Source organism: Mesoplodon bidens, assembly GCF_964165515.1.
Source record: "Mesoplodon bidens genome assembly, chromosome: 18".
Lineage (NCBI taxonomy): Eukaryota > Metazoa > Chordata > Mammalia > Artiodactyla > Ziphiidae > Mesoplodon > Mesoplodon bidens.
Window position 1 is genome coordinate 15,490,259 of NC_138175.1, and position 25,157 is coordinate 15,515,415.

General features: G+C 39.9%; 2 protein-coding genes across 8 annotated transcripts in view; one reads left to right on the forward strand and one right to left on the reverse strand.

Annotated features, from left to right (window-relative positions):
- Positions 1 to 17,268, forward strand: part of IST1 (IST1 factor associated with ESCRT-III) — a 35,286-nt gene extending 18,018 nt beyond the window's left edge. For 4 of the 7 annotated variants that reach the window (XM_081216175.1, XM_081216176.1, XM_081216179.1 and 1 more), the window contains exons 2-10: positions 4,041 to 4,143; positions 4,577 to 4,757; positions 5,524 to 5,611; positions 10,480 to 10,563; positions 11,085 to 11,195; positions 12,412 to 12,612; positions 13,446 to 13,538; positions 14,595 to 14,643; positions 15,893 to 17,268. In XM_081216175.1, coding sequence (XP_081072301.1) covers positions 4,041 to 4,143; positions 4,577 to 4,757; positions 5,524 to 5,611; positions 10,480 to 10,563; positions 11,085 to 11,195; positions 12,412 to 12,612; positions 13,446 to 13,538; positions 14,595 to 14,643; positions 15,893 to 16,092 — 1,110 coding nt within the window. In that variant the 3' untranslated portion in view covers positions 16,093 to 17,268. Of the gene's footprint in view, positions 1 to 4,040; positions 4,144 to 4,576; positions 4,758 to 5,523; positions 5,612 to 10,479; positions 10,564 to 11,084; positions 11,196 to 12,411; positions 12,613 to 13,445; positions 13,539 to 14,594; positions 14,644 to 15,892 lie in introns of those variants that run through there. The other 3 variants (XM_081216181.1, XM_081216178.1, XM_081216180.1) reach the window with 3 other exon arrangements.
- Positions 17,269 to 17,413: 145 nt separating this feature from the next.
- The window catches only part of PKD1L3 (polycystin 1 like 3, transient receptor potential channel interacting), a 67,927-nt gene continuing 60,183 nt past the window's right edge, over positions 17,414 to 25,157 (reverse strand). Inside the window, 4 exon segments of the mRNA XM_081215999.1 lie at positions 17,414 to 17,889; positions 17,891 to 17,959; positions 20,265 to 20,381; positions 24,142 to 24,245. Of these exon segments, the coding sequence (XP_081072125.1) occupies positions 17,833 to 17,889; positions 17,891 to 17,959; positions 20,265 to 20,381; positions 24,142 to 24,245 (347 nt within the window). The 3' untranslated portion in view covers positions 17,414 to 17,832.

The window sequence follows — 25,157 nt, forward strand, 5'->3', positions numbered from 1 at the left end:
TTATTGTGTTGTTCATCGTTGCTTGTTTCCTCTTTAGTTCTTCTAGGTCCTTCTTAAATGTTTCTTGCATTTTCTCTCTTCTATTTCCAAGATTTTGGATCATCTTTACTATCATTATTCTGAATTCTTTTTGAGGTAGACTGTCTATTACCTCTTCATTTGTTAGGTCTGGTGGGTTTTTATCTTGCTCCTTCATCTGCTGTGTGTTTTTCTGTCTTCTCATTTTGCTTATCTTACTGTGTTTGGGTTCTCCGTTTTGCAGGCTGCAGGTTCGTAATTCCCATTGTTTTTGGTGTCTGTCCCCAGTGGCTAAAGTTGGTTCAGTGGGTTGTGTAGGCTTCCTGGTGGAGGGGACTAGTGCCTGTGTTCTGGTGGATGAGGCTGGATCTTGTCTTTCTGGTGGGCAGGTCCACGTCTGGTGGTGTGTTTTGGGGTCTCTGTGGACTTAGTATGATTTTAGGCAGCCTCTCTGCTAATGGGTGGGGTTGTGTTCCTGTCTTGCTAGTTGTTTGGCATAGGGTTGTCCAGCACTGTAGCTTGCTGGTCATTGAGTAAAGCTGGGTGTTGGTGTTGAGATGGAGATCTCTCGGAGATTTTTGCCGTTTGATATTATGTGGAGCTGGGAGGTCTCTTGTGGACCAGTGTCCTGAAGTTGGCTCTCCCACCTCAGAGGCACAGCACTGACTCCTGGTTGCCGCATCAAGAGCCTTTCATCCACATGGCTCAGAATAAAAGGGAGAAAAAGTAGAAAGAAAGAGGATAAAATAAAATAAAATAAAGTAAGATAAAATAAAGTTATTAAAATAAAAAATAATTATTAAGAAAAAAAATTTTTTTAAGTAAAAAAACACACACAAAAAAACGGACGGATAGAACCCTAGGACAAACGGTGAAAGCGAAGCTATACAGACAAAGTCTCACACAGAAGCATACACATACACACTCACAAAAAGAGGAAAAGGGGAAAAAATAATCTTGCTCTCAAAGCCCACCTCCTCAATTTGGGATGATTCGTTGTCTATTCAGGTATTCCACAGATGCAGGGTACATCAAGTTGATTGTGGAGATTTAATCCGCTGCTCCTGAGGCTGCTGGGAGAGATTTCCCTTTCTCTTCTTTGTTCTCACAGCTCCCGGGGCTCAGCTTTGGATTTGGCCCCACCCCTGCGTGTAGGCCGCTGGAGGGCGTCTGTTCTTCGCTCAGACAGGATGGGGTTAAAGGAGCCGCTGATTCGGGGGCTCTGGCTCACTCAGGCGGGGAGAGGGAGGGGCACGATGCGGAGTGAGCCTGCAGCGGCAGAGGTCATTGTGACGTTGCACCAGCCTGAGGCGTGCCTGTGCGTTCTCCCGGGGAAGTTGTCCCTGGATCCCGGGACCCTGGCAGTGGCGGGCTGCACAGGCTCCCGTGAGGGGAGGTGTGGACAGTGACCTGTGCTCGCACACAGGCTTCTTGGTGGCGGCAGCAGCAGCCTTAGCATCTCATGCCCGTCTCTGGGGTCCGCACTGTTAGCTGAGGCTCGCGCCCGTCTCTGGAGCTCTTTTAAGCAGCGCTCTTAATCCCCTCTCTTCGTGCACCAGGAAACAAAGGGAAGAAAAAGTCTCTTGCCTCTTCGGCAGCTCCAGACTCTTCCCTGGACTCCCTCCCGGCTAGGCGTGGTGCACTAACCCCTTCAGGCTGTGTTCACGCAGCCAACCCCAGTCCTCTCCCTGTACTCTGACCGAAGCCGCCAGAGCCTCAGCTCCCAGCCCCGCCCGTCCCGGTGGGTGAGCAGACAAGCTTCTCGGGCTGGTTGGCTCCGATCCTCTGTGTGGGAATCTCTCCACTTTGCCCTCCGCACCCCTGTTGCTGTGCTCTCCTCCGAGGCTCCGAAGCTTCCCCCCGCACTTAGGTTTTATCCTTAGCTCTACCACTTGGTTGCTGGCTGATCTTGGGCCAGTGCCTGGTAGAGTAAATGTTAGTACTAGTTACTGTTTTCCTGGCTGTTTTTTTAATTCCCATCTATCTCTGGTTATGAATGCCTTCAGAACAGGAATACTGTATGGATCTAGTCAGCACCTACTATAGCACCTGACGTCATCTAAATAATTTTTGAATTGAAGTTTTAAATTTAGGATTATGAGACATGTGGCGTAAGCTGTAATTAATGCCATGCTTCAGCTGTACTGAACTTGTGTTTCTCACAAAACTACTTGTTCTCTCTGGTACCTGGATTTTACACACATCACTCCCTCTGCCCAGGATAGTCACACCCTCTTTTTACCTTACGAATATCTTGCTTGGCCTTCTGGACTTGGCTTAGGCTTTTCCTTCTCCTAGAAAGAATTCTGTAACATCCCTGAGCAGGTTGCATGTCTTTTCTCTAGAATAGGTTTTTTAATCTTGACACTATTGACATTTTGGGCTGGATTTTTTTTTGTTTGGGGCGGGGGTGTTGTCCTGTTCATTGTAGGATGTAGGCAGCATCCTTGTGTGCCTACTATATATGCTAGTAGCATCTCCTGAAATCATGACAAACCAAAATGTCTCCAGTCACTCCCAAATGTCCTCTCTAGACAAAATCACTTCCAGTTGAGTACTACTCTAGAATTCTGGTTCTTAGCAAATAGTAATGTAGTTGCTTGATATTCTTAGCTGTTTTTTTTCCAATAGAATTTAAGTTCTTTTGATCACAAGGACTGTGCCTTCTAAATTTTTTTATCTCTGGCATCTAGCCATTGTCTGTCATAGAGATAATCAGCAAATATTTGTTAAATGGATTGAACATAATTTAGTATTATCATGGATCCCAGATATTTACCATTGTAAACTGGGACTTGGGTTAATTATTAAATGAAGTATAAAGGATTCTGCAGGCAGTTTCACAAAAGGAAAATACATCTGATGTTTTCTATTAGTGGTTTATGCACAGGCAGACATACTATTCCTAGTGTTTGTCCTTACATTGGGTATGTTTTTTGGTTTGTCTGTCCTTCGGTTACTTTGTTAGGCCTACCTTTTGTTTGGATATTACATGTTTTGAAGTTCAGGTCCATAATTAATAGAGAGAAATAGTGCTGTCTTGATACAGAGTGCACAGTGGTCAATGCACAGTGTTATACCCTAAAGTCTTATGGGTGGAGGGAGTGGTTTTGTTGACTATAACTCTGCTGTTCAGTAAAAGTCTTAGTAAATAATAGCCTTCTGTTGTCGAATTTTATTTTTCTTTTTCTTTTTTTTTTTTTTTTACTGAAGTATAGTTGTTTACAGTGTTGTGTTCATTTCTTATGTAGAGCAATGTGATTCAGTTGTATATATGTATACATTCTTTTATTTTAAATATTTTTTTATTATGGTTTATCATAGTATATTGAATTTAGTTCTTTGTGCTGTACAGTAGGACCTTGTTTATCCCTGTTGTCGAATTTTATAGAGCATTTTTTTAAACTTTTTTACCTCTTTGTATATTTCTTTGTAGGTGGGTAGATGTTAATAATATTTCTGTGATCTTGGGCAGTAGCTTTTTCCAAAGGCTAAGACTTAGTAGGAGGATTTGAGGAATTAAGGTGATAATATTTTTGAATTTAGTTCTAAATTTGATAATCTTTTCTTATCACTATCTCTTATCTTTTTGGGGGGAGAAATAGGAGGCCTTCCTGTTTCTTTGTTTTTATCACCCCACTCCTATACCAGTACAGAGATAGATTCATTTTATCCATCACCAGGTTCTTTCATCTCTGTGCTCAAAACAGATCTCAAATCCAATCACTTCTACCATCACCACTGTTAACTATCCCAGTCTAAGCTATTTTCATTTTTTGTTTGGACTGTTGTAATAGCCTTGTTCTTGGTTCTCTTGCTTCCATTATTATCCTCCCCCAATCAGTTCTCCACCCAACAGCCAAATGACCTTTAAAAAATGTGAGTCAGATCATGTTATTTATTTACCTGTATTAGAAAACTACTCTGGTTTATAATGTCAAATAATCCACCCTCTAACTGGTCTTAGTTCCTGAACTAATTTTAACTTGAAAGTAGTCACTGTGCTTCTTATCTTTTTCCAGGAGAAACAGCACAGCATGCTGGGCTCTGGATTTAAAGCTGAGCGTTTACGAGTCAATTTGAGATTAGTCATAAACCGTCTTAAACTATTGGAGAAAAAAAAAAGTGAGTTATGCATGATTGTATTATATTTTCTTTCCCAAAATATACCACTGAGTCCTAGCACCTCAATATTGGCTCTTCCAGGCTAGCACTATGAAGTCTTAAGGATCCCATATCCTTTAGGTTTTGGATACATTTCTGCTGTCCTTTGTGACTAGTTAGACTGAATCACTTTGTTGCAGGGAAAGGAACATACTCTTGCTATGGAATAGGTAACGTGACTCCATAGGTGGATATTTCTGGCTACACAAACAATATTCTCATCTAGACGAGGTAGCAAATTCTAGACTAGATGAGATGAGACTAAATTTGCTAAGGGACGGTGAGCTAGGATATAGTAGAAACACCCACTTTTCTGTTTTGGGGTGGATGTCTGCCTGCAGGCCAGGGCCCAGTATACTACTACTTTGTGACTGGAGTGGGATTTGTGCTTTAGCGGAGCTGGCCCAGAAAGCAAGGAAAGAGATTGCTGACTATCTGGCTGCTGGGAAAGATGAACGAGCTCGAATCCGAGTGGAGCACATTATTCGAGAAGACTACCTTGTGGAGGCCATGGAGATCCTGGAGCTGTACTGTGACCTGCTGCTGGCTCGGTTTGGCCTCATCCAGTCAATGAAGTAAGCTGGTTTGTCTTTTTTTTTTTTAAGCTTCATTGAGGTATAGTTATTTAGGGAAAAACTTCACATATTTAATGTGTACAATTTGACGAGTTTGGACATAGGCATACACCTCTACACCATCATCACAATCAAGTTAGAAAACAGTCATCACCTCCAGAAATTTCCTTGTATCACCCTTTTTTTTGATAAGAACACTTAACATGAGACCTGCCTTAAACATTTAAAAACACTCAATACAGTATTGTTTAACTGTAGACACAGTGTTGTTCAGCATACCTCTAGAACTTTTTCATCTTGTATAACTGTAATGAAGAAAGGTATTTTAATTTGAAGACCTAAGTCAGATCACCTCTGGAATTTGAGAAAGGAGTAGTAATACTGGTCTCTTCCTACACGTAGGGCGATAGCACTAAGGGACTACCACTTCACATACCCAACAGCATTCTTCCTGCTCTTCACTTGAAGGCCTGATCTCAATGTAGACAACTGTTGAAAAGAAAATTTGGAATCTGAAATCAAGAGGCCTAAGTTTGAGTCTTGGCTCAGCCATTTCCTGACTTTGTGATCTTGGGCTTGTTACTTAGTTTGTGTTTCCCCCTCCAAAATAGGATGACAGAGATGGCTTGAAGCCTAGAGTTATTGTGAGAATCCAGTGAGATTTGTGAAATTGCCTTAGAGGCTGTCAAGTATGGGATACAGATGAGGGGGTTTTGTTTGTTTGAAAGAATGTTAAAATTTATTTATTAATTTCTCCCTTAATTAGGGAGTTAGATTCTGGTCTGGCTGAATCTGTGTCTACACTGATTTGGGCTGCTCCTCGACTCCAGTCAGAAGTGGCTGAGTTGAAAATTGTGAGTACAACCAGTTTCAGTGATGCGTGAAGTTTTTCCTGTTAGAAAGGTTGGTTAACATAAGTCACTTCTGCTTTTTTGACCACGTATTTTTGTGCCCTTCTCATGCTGCCTTTGAAAAAGGCTTTGTAAACTTGTTTCTTCCTCCTTTTCAGGCCTTATATCATGGAACAGAACAGTGTTTTCCAAACTTGAGTAATTTTTCTAAGGGGCAAAGTTACAAATACCCCCCAGTTTTGTCTTAAATTATTATTATTATTATTATTATTTTTTTTCTTTTTGCGGTATGCGGGCCTCTCACTGTTGTGGCCTCTCCCGTTGCGGAGCACAGGCTCCGGATGCGCAGGCCCAGCGGCCATGGCTCACGGGCCCAGCCGCTCCGCGGCATATGGGATCCTCCCAGACCGGGGCACGAACCCGTATCCCCTGCATCGGCAGGCGGACTCTCAACCACTGCGCCACCAGGGAGGCCCTTAAATTATTTTTATTGTAACGTTATTTAAGTATGTAAAAATAGAAGAGTTTTTATACAACTGTAAACCAGTAAAGTTAAAATAACATTAATGAAAGGGAATGGATGTTTTGCTTCATTGATTCATTCCACAAATATTTATTGAGCAGATGTTGTGAGTTGGGTGGGTACTGAGAGCACAGTGGTGAGCAAAGTATGGCACCAGCCCTAGTCTTGTAGCTTAGAGTCTGGTAGAAGAGACAGAAAAATTCGCTGAGAAATTGCCTGCCACAACGTGGATATGGTACTGACTGCTCAGGTACAAATTCAGTCAAGTTGTTTTCTCTCCTATTTTCTACATCTTTGCTAGTTATTCACTAGGAGATTGTCTCAGTCTTATCTCCCAGCCTATCTTACGAGATTTCCTTGTCTTCTGTGTGTTTTTATTTTATTTTTTATTTTTTTATTTTTTTGTGGTACGCGGGCCTCTCACTGTTGTGGCCTCTCCCGTTGAGGAGCACAGGCTCCGGACACGCAGGCTCAGCGGCCATGGCTTACGGGCCCAGCCGCTCTGCGGCATGTGGGGTCCTCCCGGACTGGGGCACAAACCCATGTCTGCTGCATCGGCAGGCGGACTCTCAACCACTGCGCCACCAGGGAAGCCCTGTTTTTACTTTTTAAGAGCTCTTTTTAAGTCTCTGAATATGTGTTTTTTTTAATAGTCTATTATTTTTGTTTCATGGCTACAGTGTCTTCTAACTTTCTGAGAATATTATAGTACCTTTTTAACTTTCCTTGTTTCTGTATTGTTTCCTTCTATCTATTTCTTAGATTTAAACTATTTTTATAATAGAGGCTTTTCTGAAAGGTTTCATGGCCCTTGGCTGTTCATGTTTAAGAGTGAGGTACTAAAAAGTGGATTGGAACCTCTTGTGTGCTTGCTTGGGTGGGCTTATTGCCAGATGCCAATTCATTGTTTGTTTTTTTTCTCTTTTTTCCTTCCAGTTTCATTGAGATGTAATTGACATACAGCACTGTATAAGATGTACAGCATAATGACTTGACTTACATACATCATGAAATGATTATCACAGTAATTTTAGTGAACACCCATCACCTCATATAGATATAAATTAAAGAAATAGAAAAATTTATTTTTGTAATGAGAACTCTTACGATTTACTCTCAGCAGTTTTCATATATAACATACAGCAGTGTTAATTATATTTATCATGTTGTGCATTACATCTCTAGTACTTACTTACAACTGGAAATTTGTAGTACCTTTTGAGTGCCTTCATCCATTCCCCCTTCCCTCCCACTCCCTGCCTCTGGTAACCACAAATCTGATCTCTTTTTCTATGAGTTTGTTGCATGTTTGTTTGTTTTTGAAGTGTAATTGACCTACAACATTATGTTGTTCCTGTTACACAACATAGTGATTTTTTTCTATACATTTCAAAATGATCACGATAAGCCTAGTTATGATATGTCACCATACAAATACATTACTTAGTTATTGACTGTATTCCCCACACTGTACATTTCATACCTGTGACTCATTTATTTTGCAGCTGGGAACTTTGTACCTCTTAATCTCCCTCAGCTATTTCCTCCTCCCACCCACCTCTTGCAACCACCTGATTGTTCTCTGTATCTGTAATTCTGTTTGTTTATATGTTTTATTTTCTAGATTCCACATATAAGTGAGATTATATGATATTTTTCTTCCTCTGTCTGATTTATTTCACTTAGCATAATGCCCTCTAGGTCTATCCATGTTGCAAATGGCAAGATTTCATTCTTTTTTATGGGTAATATTCCATTGTATATATGTACTGCATTTTCATTCATCTACTGATGGGCACTTGGGTTGCTTCCATATCTTGGTGGTTGTAAACAGTGCTTCAGTGAGAATAGGCGTGCATATGTATGTTTTTTCTAATTAGTGTTTTTGTTTTCTTTGGATAAATACCCAGGAGTGGAATTGCTGGATCAGATGTTAGTTCTGTTTTTAATCTTTTGAGGAATCTCCATACTGTTTTCCATAGTGGCTACACCAATTTACATTCCCACTAACAGTACACTAGTGTTTCTTTTTCTCCATATCATCACCAACACTTGTTATTTGTGGTCTTTTTTTTTTATGATAGTCATTCTGACAGGGGTGAGGGGATATCTCATCCTGGTTTTGATTTGCAGTTCCTGAATTAGTGATATTGAGCATCTTTTCATGTGCCTGTTGGCCATGTGTTTGTCATCTTTGGTAAAATGTCCAGATCTTCTGCCCGTTTTCTAATTGGATTGTTTTTTGGTGTTGAGTTGTATGAGTTTTTTGTATATTTTGGATATTGACCCCTTATCAGATATATTGTTTGCAAATATCTTCTCCCATTCAGTAGGTGGCCTTTTCATTTTGTTGATAGTTTCCTTCACCATACAAAAGCTTTTTAGTTGGATGTAGTCCCATTTGTTTATTGTTGCTTTTGTTTCCCGTGCCTGAGACATACCCAAAAGAGTATTACTAAGACCAGTGTCAAAGAGTGTACTGCCTATATTTTTTCCTAGAAGTTTTATGGTTTCAGATCTTACATTTAAGCCTTTAATCCATTTTGAATTTATTTTTGTGTATGTGTTGAGAGAGTAGTCCAATTTTCCCAACACCATTTATTGAAGAGGCTATCTTTTCCCCATTGTATATTCTTGCTTCCTTTGTTGTAGAATAACTGCCATATAACTATGGGTTCATTTTTGGGCTCTCTATTCTGTTTCATTGATTTGTCTGTTTTTATGCCAGTACCATACTGTTTTGATGACTGCAGCTGTTTTAGTATAGCTTGAAATCAAGGAGCATGGTACCTCCAGCACCAACTCATTGTTAAAAGATCTGACTAAGCCCTTTCTTGAGGGAACTCCAGACTGTCAGGAACTAGTTTTCTTTCCTTGGATTGGTCATTTTCCTCAGAGAGGAGTTCTGTCTTCTACCTGGAAGGTATAAGCTGGCTGCATTTTTGAGAGCACAGGGAGAAGGAAGCCAAAGGTATCATTCCTCTCTTAGAGAAGATTTACACGTAATTCTCTTGTTGCCAGTATCTCTGCTCTCTGCTGTGCATGGAGCCCAGAGTTCCTTTAGTTTAACGTCCCCAGAGAGTAAGCCTCCTGTATTCTGATAAGGTAGGGAGGGTGGTTATACAGTTTTGTGGGTAGGGGAATGGGAGAGTAGAGGCAATTGCTTCTACTTTTAATGTAAATCTGGTTTATAGCCTCTCTTATACTCCTCCTTTATATCAAGATTCCAGACGAAACAAAGATTTACATTAAAAAAAAATGAAACCTTAAAGAAACAAAGTTAGGCATTAAAAAAAATAATCTCATAGTGGAAAAGGCATAAACATGCCACAAAACCTAAAAGCCATAAACAAAGAGTGATAAGTAAAAATTAAAGATTTCTGCATAGTATAAAGCAGAACAGAAACCATTGTTAAAAGACAAATAACAAACTTATAAGTACCCACTACCACTGAAAGTCTACCTAACACTGAGTGCCCCCTCACTGCACTTCCAGGCTATTGGACCCACTGTCATCTCCTGCCTGTACTATTGTAGTAACTTCTTGAAAATTTTTTCTACATCTACTTTGGCTTCCTTTAGTCTGTTCACCATTCCATCAGAACAACTAAGGGTTCTGTTCAAAACACTGATCTGATCCTGTCACTACCCCTTGCTTTAAAGTCCTTTAGTAGTTTCCTGTTGTTCTTGTGATAGAAACAAAACTAATAAAGCCTACACGGCCCTGCACTGTCTGGCCCCCGTCTGCCTTTCTTCATTTCCTACCACACTCTTCCTTTGGGCCTTGGACAAGAGGCTCACTGATTTTATTTTGGCTTGAGGATTGGCCCTGTTTTTCCAGCAGAGGCCTTTTGCACATGCTGTTTTCTTTTCCTGGAATGTTCTTCCTTCCCTCCATGTTTAGTTAACTCCTGATCATCCTTTACATCTCAGTGAAGCATCACTTGATCTGACTTTTCTGATCAGGTCTGATTCTACTGTTGTAAGCAGATAGTTTAGTGTACTTTTCCTTTCCCCTTATCACAGCTGCATTTGTACCTTTATCTTTGTGATTATTTGAGTAATGATTGTTTTTACCCAGAGACTGTAAGATTTTATAAGAGTAGGAACAATGTCTGTTTTTCTTCATCATTTGTAGTGTGTAACATAATGCTTATAGTAGAGTGTGGCATATAGTTGCAGCTCAGTGGATGGCTGGATAAACAAATAACTAAATGAATTAATATGTGCCCCTTAAGGCTTTACAGACCTAGTCTTTTGGAAATCCTGTTCACTGTTAATAGGAGGAAGCTTGAAGCCCTCTGTAGGAGTGGTTTCCATTTTTATTTACTGTTCTTTTTCTTTGTAGGTTGCTGATCAACTCTGTGCCAAGTATAGCAAGGAATATGGCAAGTTATGTAGGACCAACCAGATTGGAACTGTGAATGACCGGGTAATGAACATAATTGTTAAACATGAAGCAGTGGGTGGGGTGGGGGCAGGTTATTTTTATTGCCTGCAGTGAGTCCAGTGGGTAGCACTGTAATGTAGGGTTAATCTGGGATTGCACATTTCATAGTAAGAGAGAGAAGAATGCTGTCTGGCAGGGCAGTCAGCTCCTTACCCCTGTCCTAAACCTCTGACTGTGAAGCCTTCCATCATCTGTGTCATTCCTGGTTTTGTACCTTATCCTTTGTGCCACTTGTGATCTATGGAGGTAGAAGTGAGGTGGGGAGAAGGGTAGATGATTTCAAATGTGGAAGGCAGCAGTATCAGTCTTTGAGGCATATGTAACCAGAGAATGTGAGGGATACACGGGTCTTGTGCTTTGTGATTGAAAAAAATAATTTAACTGGATGGAGCTTCTTTTTTTCCTCTCAATTTGAAATGTGAGGAACAAAGTTTAAAATTGATACAGGTTAGGCTGAGGCTGGTTGATGCAGATGCGTCTTAACCCTGATCTTTTACTTACAGCTAATGCACAAACTGAGTGTGGAGGCCCCACCCAAAATCCTGGTGGAGAGATACCTGATTGAAATTGCCAAGAACTACAGTGTGCCCTATGAGCCTGACTCTGTGGTCATGGTACGTTTAGAGTCTTTCAGAATACAAAGGAAAATGAGTCTCGATATCACTGTCTTTGAAAAATAACCATTTTCTTTGCACTCAAGTTTGCATGTGGGAGTTTAAACCTTTGTCCAGTTAATGCCTCTGGGGTAACAATAAATATGCCTGCATCTTTCAGAGTATTTAGGGATCAGATGAGATGAATGACTGAAAACACTTTGAAAAGGTACAAACTTCAGTACAAATATAAAGTGGCATTATTGCTACTTTTCAGTGAAGTTCAAGGAATTGAGAGGCCCCTATGGGTAGGAAGAAAAGCCCCAAGACCCAGAACAGATCCTGAAAACATCTGTTGTGTGCCTGCCATGTGCCCCAGAAAGCTGAGAATACAGAAAATATATAAACCAGGTCCCTGTCCTAAAAGAGGCTTACAGTGAAAGAAGGGCAGGTATGCAAACAGTAAATCAGCAGTTAATGTTGACCGGGTATAGTATATGTTTTGGTGTGCTGCTCAGACATCCCTCTCCCTGCCCAAAGTACACATTTCAGGACAGAAGCATTTATTCCGCCAGCTCTTTTTAAAAAAAAAAAAAAAAAAATTTACTTTTGGCTGCATTGGGTCTTCGTTGCGGTATGTGGGCTTCTCATTGCAGTGGCTTTTCTTGTTGCAGAGCATGGGCTGTAGGTGCACGGGCTTTAGTTGTGGCGCGCGGGCTTAGTTGCTCTGCGGCATGTGGGATCTTCCTGGACCAGGGCTTGAACCCGTGTCCCCTGCGCTGGCAGGCAGATTCTTAACCACCGTGCCAGCAGGGAAGCCCCTCTCCCAGCTCTTGAGAGTATTGATGACTGGTGGCTCACACAGCTGAGTGTCCCTCCAGCAATGGCCCTCAGAAGACAGCTTCCTTACCCAGGGTCTTTCCTGGGGGCAGCTTGTATTTGGTAACTGGTCATTGCAGGGGATTAAAGACTCTGCCCCTTTGTCCCCAGTTGGGAGCACCTGCTGTAGGCCCAGCCTAGCTCCAGAACTCCCTGGGGGAATTAGCTGACCCCTTTGTTGTGAATGCATGGCAGCCCACCTTCTTCCTTTGCCCAGCCCTGCTTCCTTCATGTCCCCACAAGTGTCTATCCCAAGAGACCTCTCCAGTAAACTTCCATCACGCTAATCTCCATCTCAGAGTCAGCTTCCTGGGGAACCTAGCTGGCCTAATGATACGGGTTTCTCTCTTTTTCTTAGGCAGAAGCCCCTCCTGGAGTAGATACAGATCTTATTGATGTTGGATTCACAGATGATGTGAAGAAAGGGGGCCCTGGAAGAGGAGGTGGGGGCGGATTCACAGCACCAGCTGGTGGACCTGATGGAACAGTGCCAATGCCAATGCCCATGCCCATGCCATCTCCAAACACTCCTTTCTCATACCCTCTTCCAAAGGGACCAGTAAGTACAGATACAAATAAATATGGATATAAACTCTAGAAAATGTCCCAGAAGATGACAAGTTGGCTCTGTGAATACTCAGGAATTGTAGGTTATCAAGAGGATTTAGCAGTAAGAATATTTGGTATTAGTTTATTGATCATATTGTGGAAAAAATAGCATTGGGATTTGGAGAAAGTCTTTTGGTTCACCTGTAGGTAATAAAGTGGGAAAATCTAGAGAGATGGTACTAGAAAAACTCCTTTTCATGTAGGTTTCTTGAACCTTTGGGACTTGTAGGTATACTAGTAGCTTTTTCCAAAAATGAATAACCAATACTTATTACCAGGTCTGCCTCCTTTGTAGATAAGAAGATGAAAGTCATTGCTAGTAAGAAAGTCTGGGGACTTCCCTGGCAGTCCAGTGGTTAAGACTCCATGCTTCCACTGCATGGGGCGTGAGTTCGATCCCTGGTCAGGGGACTGAGATCCCACGTGTTGTGCAGTGCGGTCATCTCCTCTCCCCCAAAAAAGAAAGTCTGGTAAGAAGCTTCCCTTGTAGACATTGAGGCAATTTAGTAATTTGAAGAATAGCCTTTGGGTACAGATCTTTAAAAATCTGGATTCTTCCTGATCACATGTGGTCCTTTTAGGTACCTTTTTTTCTTTTGGGGCTCTTGAACTCATGTATTAAATATATATCTTGAATATATATATGTGTTCAATGTGAATATATTCACATTGAGAAAATAGTTGTATACACACACATCTATTTATTTCTCCCTTCCTATTTACACACTTCAGAAATTGCAGATCAGGGGCAATGTCTCTGATGTTGCCTTTCTCCTCTTGCAGTCGGATTTCAATGGATTACCAATGGGAACTTATCAGGCCTTTCCCAATATTCATCCACCTCAGATACCAGCAACTCCCCCATCGTATGAATCTGTAAGTGCCTGAGCCTCTTTTATAAGCAGCAGGAGTGAATCCCATGAAGAGAGAGCAAAATAATGGCCACAGGGAAGGCAAAGTTTTGATCAACTCCTAGTACCGGCATTGCTCTATGCTTTGGATTCTTGTGTTGCTTTAACATTACCCTGGAAACGGGGAGTGGTGGTGGTGGTGGTGGCAGCATTGTTGGTGGCAATGCTTTGTCTGCAGTTAAGCCAGGAATCAGGAAGGAGCTGCAGATCCTGGAAAGTTCTGGTAGGGCACTTGATCAGACTTTTTTTTAGACTAGGCAGAGAATCATATTGAGTTGGTACAGTCTTGGTGCTAGAATAATTAAAATACCAGTTTTATAAATTCTCAACACTGTAAAGGAATAAGAACCAGATTTTTGTCTTAAACAGGTAAGTGTCTAGTAAATTTCAGCCTATAGCATTAATTTTATATTTTAGTCTTATAGTTAAAGCTTGCTATTATTGTTAATATGGTAATGATGCCTTGAACTGTAGGTGGTTGTAACAGTTTTGGTTCAGAATTAGATGACTCTTCTGCCAGCCTTGTTTCCTCATCTAGGGAGATTGCCCTGTTCCTGAGCTTGCTTAGTGTTCTTTCCTTTGGTTTTTTTTATTGGGCCTGAATTTTTATGTTTTGGTTTTGCACGCATTGAAGCATTGCCCACAGCTGTTTCTAGGAATGGGGTAGAAGATCTTTGTTAGTATTTGAGGACTTGGTTCTTAGAGATGAATGCGGTGGTTTAGAATGCTTTCTCTCTGCCTGGAAGGTGACGGTAACAGATTAAAGAGAGATGTTATGGTGTGGTAAGAATTTTCTTTTTCTCTGCTTGGCAGTTATGAGTTCAACATGGTATCTATCTGGTTGGAAGAAGATCAGGAAAGGAGTATAGGGGAGTATAGGGGGTGGAGCGGCAGTTTCTTTGGAGCAGTTTCTGTTGCTTTTGCTGAGCAGCTTAGCTTTTGCAACACACATGGGCTTATACCATTACTTTCACCAGTGATGCCATTGCTTTCTCCTCTGGTCATGATCTTTGTGTTTCAGGTTGATGACATTAATGCTGATAAGAATGTCTCTTCTGCGCAGATCATTGGTGAGTCAGAAACCCTCTTGAGAGTTTCTCAGTACTGAAGCCTTTGCTGTTTTCTCATCGCTGTTCCTCCCTCAGATTGGTTTTATGCTTGTGGCATTCTACCCACATGCCCCGTTCTCTCCCCAAATGCAGTATGGTGGAAACAGAACTCAGATTTCCCACTTCCAAAAAGAAAAGATCTTTCGTGGCTCCAAAGAATCTCCCAAGTTCCCTGTTTCTGTTGGTGGTATCATTATTCTTTTTCACCTTGTAGTTTTCAGTCATCCTCAAGTTCGGTATGTTCCTGCTGCTTCCATTTCCACTGTGCCTGGAAATACCAAATTTTTTTTTTAAATTTGGGCATTAAAGAGGGGGAAACAGACATAATCATAAGTGTATAGCTCAGTGACGTTTCACAAAGCAAGCATGCTCATGTAGCCATTCACTGAAAAATTAAAACACTACCAGCACTCCAGAAACCCAGAGGGGAATATTTTTAAAAATTGGGACAGTTTCATTGAGGTATAATTTACATACAAAAAATACACAGAAGTGTATATTGTGATGAGTTTTGATGTGTATCTCCACACACATACATTATGTAACCACCACCTCAGTAAAGATACAAAACATTTCTATCACCCCAGAAAGTTACTTGTGTTCCTTTCTAGTCAGTTCCATCCCAGAGGCAAGCACTGTTCTTATTTCCTAAAACTATGGTTTACGTTGCCTGTTCTAGAACTTAGATACAAATGGAAACATACAGTAGGTAGAGAGGGCGATGATTTTAACTTGTAAGATACAAAATGGAAGACTAGAAATACAGATCACATTCTATTACATCAAACGGTATGGATGTTAACATTCCATGTAAAATTTTTTTCCCATTCCATGTAAAATTTTTTTCCCATAAGCCTTAAAGAGTAGCTCATCCCAATAGAATTCTAGTACCATTTCTTGGACTTTCTTATGGGAGTAGACCATACAGTCCATTTAAATGAATGCTGTGTACCTAAGCCCCATGCACCACACTTTGACTTTCCTTTAAACTTTTTTCTCACTGTAGGGAAGTAAAACATATATTCAACCATAATTAGAAAACGTAGCTGTTAATTGTCCTGAAAATTTTATTGACCTTTAGAATTATTTTTTAGAAAACAATGTTTTCTCCAGTATTTTGATTATTGTTTCTGCCAGGGGGGATTGTGGGGTTTGAGGATCTGAGCCACTGGCATTTTTAACACTGTGCTCCTTACTCTAATTTAATTAGGTCCTGGACCCAAGCCAGAAGCTTCTGCAAAGCCCTCTTCCAGACCCATGGATACCTATGACAACTTTGTACTGCCAGAATTGCCATCTGTGCCAGACACACTACCAACTGCATCTGCTGGTGCCAACACCTCAGCCTCTGAAGACATTGACTTTGATGATCTTTCCCGGAGATTTGAAGAGCTGAAAAAGAAAACATAGGCTTCCTAAACCAGGCAAGGTCCAAGTTCTGGGAATTGAGACTGAGCAGTTTCTCCTTGTAACAAAGAATCTCCATGAAATTCTGCTTCATCTGTTAACCATCACTGAGTACACTCTTCCTCTGGGCTCTCTTCCTGCTCTCTTCCACACTCTGCTGCTTTCCGGTTCTCCATTGCTCCTGAGAGACTAACAGCTGGAGATGGTGAGGTTGGAGCAGCTGTGGCTCCTGGCAGCCTTGCTTGTCCGTTTCCTGTCAGTGTGACCCCATTTCTCTCCTTCCTGTCCCACCATCCCTCCACAGGGGAGTGAGACGGGGAGAGCTGTCAAAGATGGCCGGATGGTGGAGGAGAGTACTTCATGAAGTGTCTCAGCTCTGTGCTGAGGTTCTAGACTTAGAAACAAACCCCTCCATACAGAGGGACTGGTGGTGAGTGAGATTCAAGGCCAAGTTGTCTATTTTCTTGCTCTAATATGAATAGGAGAGAGAAAATGGCTCAGGAAGCCATTGTAACAATTCTTAGAAGCTGGGTCTTCTCGTTGACATATACACTACTCTTTGCTGCAGGGCACTGTTCCACCTGGATCCAGTTGCAAACTTTGGAAAGTTGAAGGCCTCTCTTAGTTCTACTGGATTCTCAGGGAGCCCTCTGTGGCCTTTTGCTTTATTTTGAGTGCTGTGTTTCCCTTTTAATAGAGGGCAGCACTGTATATAAATTCCTGTTTTTCCCCATGGCATGTTCTGTTGGATTGCATTGCTGGCCACATACTGGGCAGAAGTCACCATTCAAGGCTAAGGTGGGCTTCCAGTAGCCTTAATAGAAATATTCAAGTCTCTTGAGTAGTGAGCTGGAAAGCCTACAGGTGAAGAGGGGTTCCTGTTTTCATTTGAAAACGTTATGATCAAGAGAACCTTTAAAAGCTGATCTCAGATAAATTTTTGGTGCCCATGTGGCTGTAGGTGTTTTGCTCCTTCCCTTGACAGAGGAGACTCTTACTGTTTTGCCCCCTAGCTAAGGCCAGCCTTCCCCACAAGGATGGCTTTGGGATCAGAAAATAAGACTTTGGCTTCTGTGTGGTGTATCTGTACACACTTGTTTCAAGCAACTTTTCTTTAATGTTTTTGATTGATTTGTATGTCATGGCTCAGTAGCTGCTAATAAAGTTAAAAATTTTGTGCCCCGCTTTCTCCATTGTTTTGGTCAAATGACGAGGGGCAAGATTTTAGTGGAGAGTATTTAAGCAAGTGACCCATACTGGGCACAAGCCAGACCTTATTGGCTCCCTGGGTAATGTGGATGGATGCCTGGGGAGTTAGGGGCCCATTTCGATCTCAGTATTTAAGCCCAGATTGTTACCTGTGAGTTGGCTTGGTTACTTCTCTGTGACAGGGCTACCCCTTAGCCAGATCTCATGCTTGTATCTTTAATTAAAGTTGCAGTGAGCTTACTTCTGACTCATATTTCCCAGTCATCCTGGAACATGAATGATGTTACTTGGTGTTTGTTTGGCAGCAGAACTGGTTTATCCTGCACCACTCTTGCAGTGTTAACCCTCTGATAGTGTCAAGTTCCATAAACATAAGAATTTGCAGCCAAGGGGACTGATTCTTCACGGACTAACAAAATTAACTAAGTATATTATAAACATCTATAATTTTCTAAAGTACAGCATGCAATGATCAGTATTAATATACTAAGAATAAGCCAAGCGAGGAGGTAACAGGATTAATCTTTTGAAACTTCATTTGTCAGTGGCCATTGCTGTTATAGCTGTTTGCTTACTTACATGTGTTCTGGTGCCACTGTTTTCCTAACAAACTTGAGAGCTTCAGTAGCAGCATATCCATCAGTGCAGCTTCTTTCTGAGTCTGTTGGAAGACAAAAAGAAAAGCAAGGAAATTGAAATTGCTGCTAATGGTGGAGGAAAAAAGTACCAAAGATATATTTTTTAAGAAGTACATACAAAGTGTAAAGATACTGTTTCCTTTAATGGTTTACTGTCAGGCCTTGGAGTGTTTCTGCTACTTAACAGTGGTGGGCCAGCTATTTATAGGACAGTGGATGTAGAACATAATGTACTTTTGGTAAATTGGGTTTCCTAGGAAAATCGTTGGCAGAGCTGTGGAGACTAATAAAGGGAGTATGCTAATACTGTGCGTTATGTCAGTCTGTAATCTTAAGAGCAGCTAAAATTGAGCTTTTCCAGTGATAAAATCATGATACGGTTTATATTTCAATTACTGAGTCAGAGTTACTTAGCTTAAAGGACTTTTTTTCTTTACCAAAGGCCATTAAAATGGCAGAAACAAAAAGGTTAATGATCACAAGTACCATCAAAACGGCACTGGTTAGGAGGATAAGAAAGGAGCCCAGAACTGGGTTTAAAGCAATAACCTGGAAAGACAATAGGACACTTTGAGTTTAAACACTGAGCGTTTAATATCTACTTTAAAAATGTAAGATATATGCTAACATTTGGGATATATTCACATGAGGAAACACTTATGTCTGGTGGAAACTAGAAAAGCAAAAATATTAAAAAGGAAAATACTTTTGAGTGGACAGAAAAGCAAGAGTGACTGACTCTAAGAGTGTAAATAATTGTGCCTTCAGGGCTTTCACAAGAAGAAAACAGGTGAGTTGTAATGGAATTATAAGTGACTCAAAGCCCTTGTGAGTTGTTGGCAATTCCGGAAAGTATTTCTAAACATGGAAGCTTCAAGGAATAGCAAAAGTGTGTTGAAAGAATACATAGATACCAGCAGTGATAATGAAAACTGTCTCTGCCGTTCCAAGCTCTTTCTACTCTGAACATAGGAGCATTCCAATGCAGTTTAAAAGGTTAGCCATAGAAAACTGGCTTTCAATGCTTTTTTTAGATTTTTTTTTTAATCATTGTCTTTAAAAGTATACTTACTGAGTTTTGCCATTCTTGCCTTTTCAGCACAAAGAGATCTTTCTCAAATGTAGGGCTTACTAGAATGGTTTCCAGTAAAATTTGGTTTCTAAATTCTGTAATTTAGGTGTTCCTTTTAAAAATGATTATTTTCTGTTGGTATTGGCTCATTCATTATTGCCACTGGGCACTGTTTTAAAAAAAACACCCAACTTAGAGGATGAATACTTGCAATAAATACTATTGTGATGGAAATCTCTGTGACAGAGATATTATAATGGCTGCCAGCTTATATCTACTTATTTTAAAAGAGCTTAATCATAACTCCAGGTCAACCAAACAGTTTGGGCAAACGCTGAGTTTGTGATGCAAGACTATTCCCAGTAAGTATACTCCATTTTCCCTTTTAAGTCAAAAAGTAGGTGTCGGTAAAAGTTTATTATGATTGTTACTTCTTTAAGAGCTTTAGTATATAAAGTGTTCCAGGGGTGAGGACTTCATTCCCTAGTGATTGGGGCTGGAACCACAACAAAAGAGTCCACCCAAAATAGCAGTTATGTTAATCTTTCTTAGATTTTAGGAAGGTGGTGGTAACTTTCCACGTTAGAAACTATGTTAATTTACCCATTTTAATTAGTAACCTTTGATTTCTAGAGTATCAGAATGATGAGCTTTGATGAAAATCTTGCCAGTTTCACTAATTTGAATTGCAGTTTTTTTCTTATCAAATCTATATATGCTAGTGTTTGGGACCCAAAACCTCACCTGGGTTTCCTACTTTATTTTTTATGTTGAGTAGAAGGGGATTTGTGTAGGTAGTTCCTGGGAGAAAATAACAGCCTCTCTGAAATTAGTATTTATAAACAGAAGTAACTGCAGTTCTTTCTGGAATTGTACCTCCCTAATTTTTCTTTAAAGTCACTTCCAATTGTACCCTTCAAAGGGCCGTTGAGAAAGCAGCAGCAATCATGTTTATCTGGCCAGGTATGAAAACACAAGTTCAGGCCTAGTGTCTTTGGCAGTAAGATTAAGGATAGAAGAAGTGAGAAAGGTGGGACTATGTCCTTAGGAAAGGAAGGATTTCTGAAGGTAACAGCCACTCAAAAGCTATACAGTATCTATAGGTAATACCATAAAATAATGGCAAAGGAACTAAGTTTCTCCCTTTTCCAGTATGCAGTGGTACAGTAGGGGCTGCTTTTGTAAGCAATTCTCCCCTTGTTTGATACATTAAACCAAATAGAATTCTGCAGGGAAACCAGGAATAGGGTTTTTACCTCCTTGTGATGAGAGATTCCCATCAGGAGACCAACAAGAGTCACTGCTGAACTGAGAAAAGTTCGGTAGTCAGAGATGCTCCATCCAAGCAGCAGGTTAAACTGAAAAAGAGAGAACTGTCAGATGGGGGTGGAGAGCAGTAGAGGGGACTACACTTCTTTGGGTCCTGAGGTGCTTGATAATGGTGAGGTCAAGGTAGAACCAATGGAATAGAAATTAAGGAAGTTCCTTAGTGGCCATTCAAATTGCTATGCCTAAAAACTATATAGAATTCTTCTGTAATTACAGTGTTTTCATATAAATTTGACTTCCATATAGTTCATCCTGTGAACTAAATGTTATCCCCATTTTAGAGATGAAACAAATGTCTTGAGTTTATCATACTGCTAGTTAACTATGGACCTGTACAACTAAAACGAGCTCCACTGTCTTCTCCAAAACTCATCGCCAACTTGAACTGATGGTTTTCCATTTAGTGACCTTTTCTAAGGGAAGCAATGTGATTCCAAGACTACAGCACTTAGGAAAAGACAGACACTAGATGCAGCAAAAGCAGTTCTAAGAGGGAAGTTTATAGCAATAAATGCTTACATTAATAAAAAAGATCTCAAAAAACCTAGCTTTACTGCTCAAGGAACTAGTAAAGAACTGAGCCTAAAGTTACAAGAAGAAATGAAGTAATAGAGATTAGAGCAGAAATAGAGACTAGAAAGACAATAGAAAAAAAAGTTAGCTTTTTTGAACAACAAAAGTGACAAGCCTTTAGGCTAGACTAACCAAGAATAAAAAGAGGATTCTGGGCCTCCCTGGTGGCGCAGTGGTTGAGAGTCCGCCTGCCGATGCAGGGGATACGGGTTCGTGCCCCGGTCTGGGAGGATCCCATATGCCGCGGAGCGGCTGGGCCCGTGAGCCATGGCCGCTGGGCCTGCGCGTCCGGAGCCTGTGCTCCGCAACGGGAGAGGCCACAGCAGTGAGAGGCCCGCATACCGCCAAAAAAAAAAAAAAAAAAAAAAAAAAAAAAAAGGATTCTAATAAATAAAATTACATAAACAAAAGAGGAGACATTACAACTGATATCACAGAAATACAAAGGATCATAAGAGACTACTAGGAATAATTACACACCAACAAACTGGATAACCTAGAAAAAATGGATAACTTCCTAGAAACATACAACTGAATAATGAATAAACAGAAAACCTGAACATACGAAGTATAAGTAAGGAGACTGAAGCAGTAATCAAAAACCTCTCAACAAAGAAAAGCCCAGGATCAGATAGCTTCATGGGTGAACATTTAAACCATAAAATTCTCGGACTTCCCTGGTGGTCTAGTGGTTAGGACTCTGTATTTCCACTGCAGGGGTGTGTGGGTTCGATCCCTGGTCAAGAAACTAAGATGCCATGTAAGTCAATAAATGTGATACACCATATTAAAAGAATGAAGGATTAAAAACATGATCTCCATTGTACATATATACAATGGAATATTAGCCATAAAAAGAAACGAAATTGAGTTATTTGTAGTGAGGTGGATGGACCTAGAGTCTGTCATACAGAGTGAAGTAAGTCAGAAAGAGAAAAACAAATACCGTATGCTAACACATATATATGGAATCTAAAAAAAAAAAGGTCATGAAGAACCTAGGGGTAAGATGGGAATAAAGACACAGACCTACTAGAGAATGGACTTGAGGATATGGGGAGGGGGAAGGGTAAGCTGTGACAAAGTGAGAGAGTGGCATGGACATATATACACTACCAAACGTAAAATAGGTATCTAGTGGGAAGCAGCCGCATAGCACAGGAAGATCAGCTTGGTGCTTTGTGACCACCTAGAGGGGTGGGATAGGGAGGGTGGAAGGGAGGGAGAGGCAAGAGGGAAGAGATATGGGAACATATGTATATATATAACTGATTCACTTTTTTATAAAGCAGAAACTAGCATTTCTGAATGCACCATAGAAACATGCACCATTGTAAAGCAATTGTACTCCAATAAAGATGTTAAAAAAACAAAACAAAACAAAAAACATCTCAACAGATGCAGAAAGAGCATTCAACAAAATTTAACAACCTTTAATGATAAAAACTCACAACAAATTAGGCAAGAAGGAATGTACTTCAACATAATAAAGGCCATATATGTCAAGCTCACAGCTTAACATCATACTCAATTGTGAAAAGCTAAAAGCTCTTCCTCTAAGATAAGGAACAAGTCAAGGATGCCAACTCTCACCACATCTATTCAACACAGTACTGGAAGTCCTAGCCAGAGAAGTTAGGTAAGAAAAATAAAAGGCATCCAAATAAGAAAGGAGGAAGTAAAACTGTCTTTGCAGATGACATGGTCTTATATATAGAAACCCTAAAGACTCCACCAAAAACCTGTTAAAAAAATGAATTCAGTAACGCTACAGAATAAAAAATCAAAATACAAAAATCAGTTGCATTTTGTTACACTAACAACTAGCTGAAAAAGAAATTAAGAAAACAATCTCATTTACAATAACATCAAAAAGAATAATACACTTAGGAATAAATTTAACCGAGGTGAAAAATCTGTCCAATGAAAACTATAAGAGATTGATGAAAGATACGAAAAAGACAAAAGTAAACGGGAAGATTTCCCACATTCATGGATTGGAAGAGTTAATACTGTTAAAATGTCCATACTACACAAAGTGATCTACAGATTCAATGCAATCTCTATCAAAATTCCAGTGGCATTTTCCCCAGAAATAGAGAAAATCCTAAAATTTGTATGGAACCACAAAAATACCATGAATAGCCAAAATAATCTTGAGAAAGATGAACAAAGCTGGAAGCATTACACTTCCTGATTTCAAACTATATTGCAAAACTATAGTAATCAAAATACTATGGTATTGGGATAAAAACAGATACATAGAACAATGGAACTGAATAGAGAACCCAGAATTAAAACCACACCCATAGATTCGGCCAACTAATCTATGACAAGGGTGCCAAGAATACACAATGGGGCTAGTCTCTTCAACAAATAATGCTAGGAAAACTGGATTTCCACATGCAAAAGAATGCAGTTGGACACTTTTATTTTGCCATATTCAAAAAATCAACTCCAAATGGATTAACAACTTAAACCTCAGACCTGAAACTGCAAAATTCCTATGAGAAAACAGAAAAAGCTTCTTGACACTGGTCTTGGCAGTTTTTTGGATATGACGCTAAATGCACAGGCAACAAAAGCTAAAACAAGTGGGACTACATCAAACTAAAAAGTTTCTGCACAGCAAAGGAAACAGTAAACAAAATGAAAAGGCAACCTATGAAATGGGAGAAAATATTTGCAAACTATGTATCTGATAAGGGGTTAAAATCCAAAATCCATAAAGAACTCATACAACTCAATACCAAAAAAAAAAAAAAGTCATCCTGATTAAAAAATGGGCAAAGGACCTGAATACACATTTTTCTAAAGAAATACAATGACCAACAGGTATATGTAAAAATCACTAATCATCAAGGAAATAACAAACCGAAACTGCAATGTGATATCACCTCACGACTGTTAGGATGGCTATTATCAAGAAGACAAGAAATAACAAATGTTGGTGAGGGTTTGGAGAAAGGAGCCCTGTTGGTGGGAATGTAAACTGGTACAGCCATTATGGAAAACAGCATGGAGGTTCCTCAGAAAATTAAAAACAGAGCTACTAGATGATCCGGTAATCCTACTACTGGCTATATATTGAAATGAAATTAGCATCTTGAAGAGATACCTGCACTCCCATGTTCATAGCAGGATTATTCACAAAAGTGAAGTTATCAAATAAGCCAAACAAAGAAACATGTATGATCTCTTATAAGTGCAATTTTAAAAAGTCAGACTTACAGAACCAGAGGGTAGAATGGTGGTAACCAGGGGCTGGGGTGGGGAGGGGGATGGGTGGATGTCAGTCAGAGTATACAAACTTTTAGTTTTAAAATCAGTAAGTCCTGGAGATCGAATGTATAGCATGATTATAGTTTATAGATTATAGTTAATAGTAATATATTGTATACTTGAAATTTGCTTAGAGAACAAACGTTCTTATCAAAACATGTAACCATGTGAGGTGATGGATATGTTAATAAGTTTGACTGTGGTAAACATTTCACAATATATTCATATATCAAAACATCACATTATACCTTAAATATATACAATTTTAATATCTCCATTGTACCTCAATAAAGCTGGGGAGAAAAGAGAATCAACCTAAAAACTATTAACAAAAAAATTCAGCAAGCTGGCTGGGTACTAAATATAATAAAATCAATAGCCTTCCTATATTCAAACAATATTTACTTAGAAACTATAGTGAAATAAAATCTCATTCACAATAGACCACAAAAGATAAACCTAACAAGAGATGTGTAAGAATTATATGAAGAGAATTTAATATTACTGAGGGATACAAATGCAGATGAGAATAGAAAAAGCACACTACACTCCCAGATAGAACATCATAAGCTACCAATTCCCTAAATTTTTATAAATCCTTATTTTGTTTCTGTATAAATATCTAAATCTCTACAACTGAACAAGCTCTTAATACATAAAAAGCTCCCATTTGTCAAAACAAGCAAACAAAACCAAGCAGCCCAATGAAAAATGGGCAAAAATTATAGAATGACATTCATTCATTCTTTCTCTCAATCAGTATGTATTGAGTGCTCACATACACCAGGTCCTGTTCTAGGTGCTGGGAACACAGCAGTGGACAAGAGTCCCTGTCGACAGCATTCATATTTGAGGAGGGAGGGAGACAGGCAATAACCAAACAATATTCAGGTAATAATAGTGCTATGAAGAAAAACTGAGCCACGGAGCAACTAAGCCCGTGTGCCACAACTACTGAAGCCTGC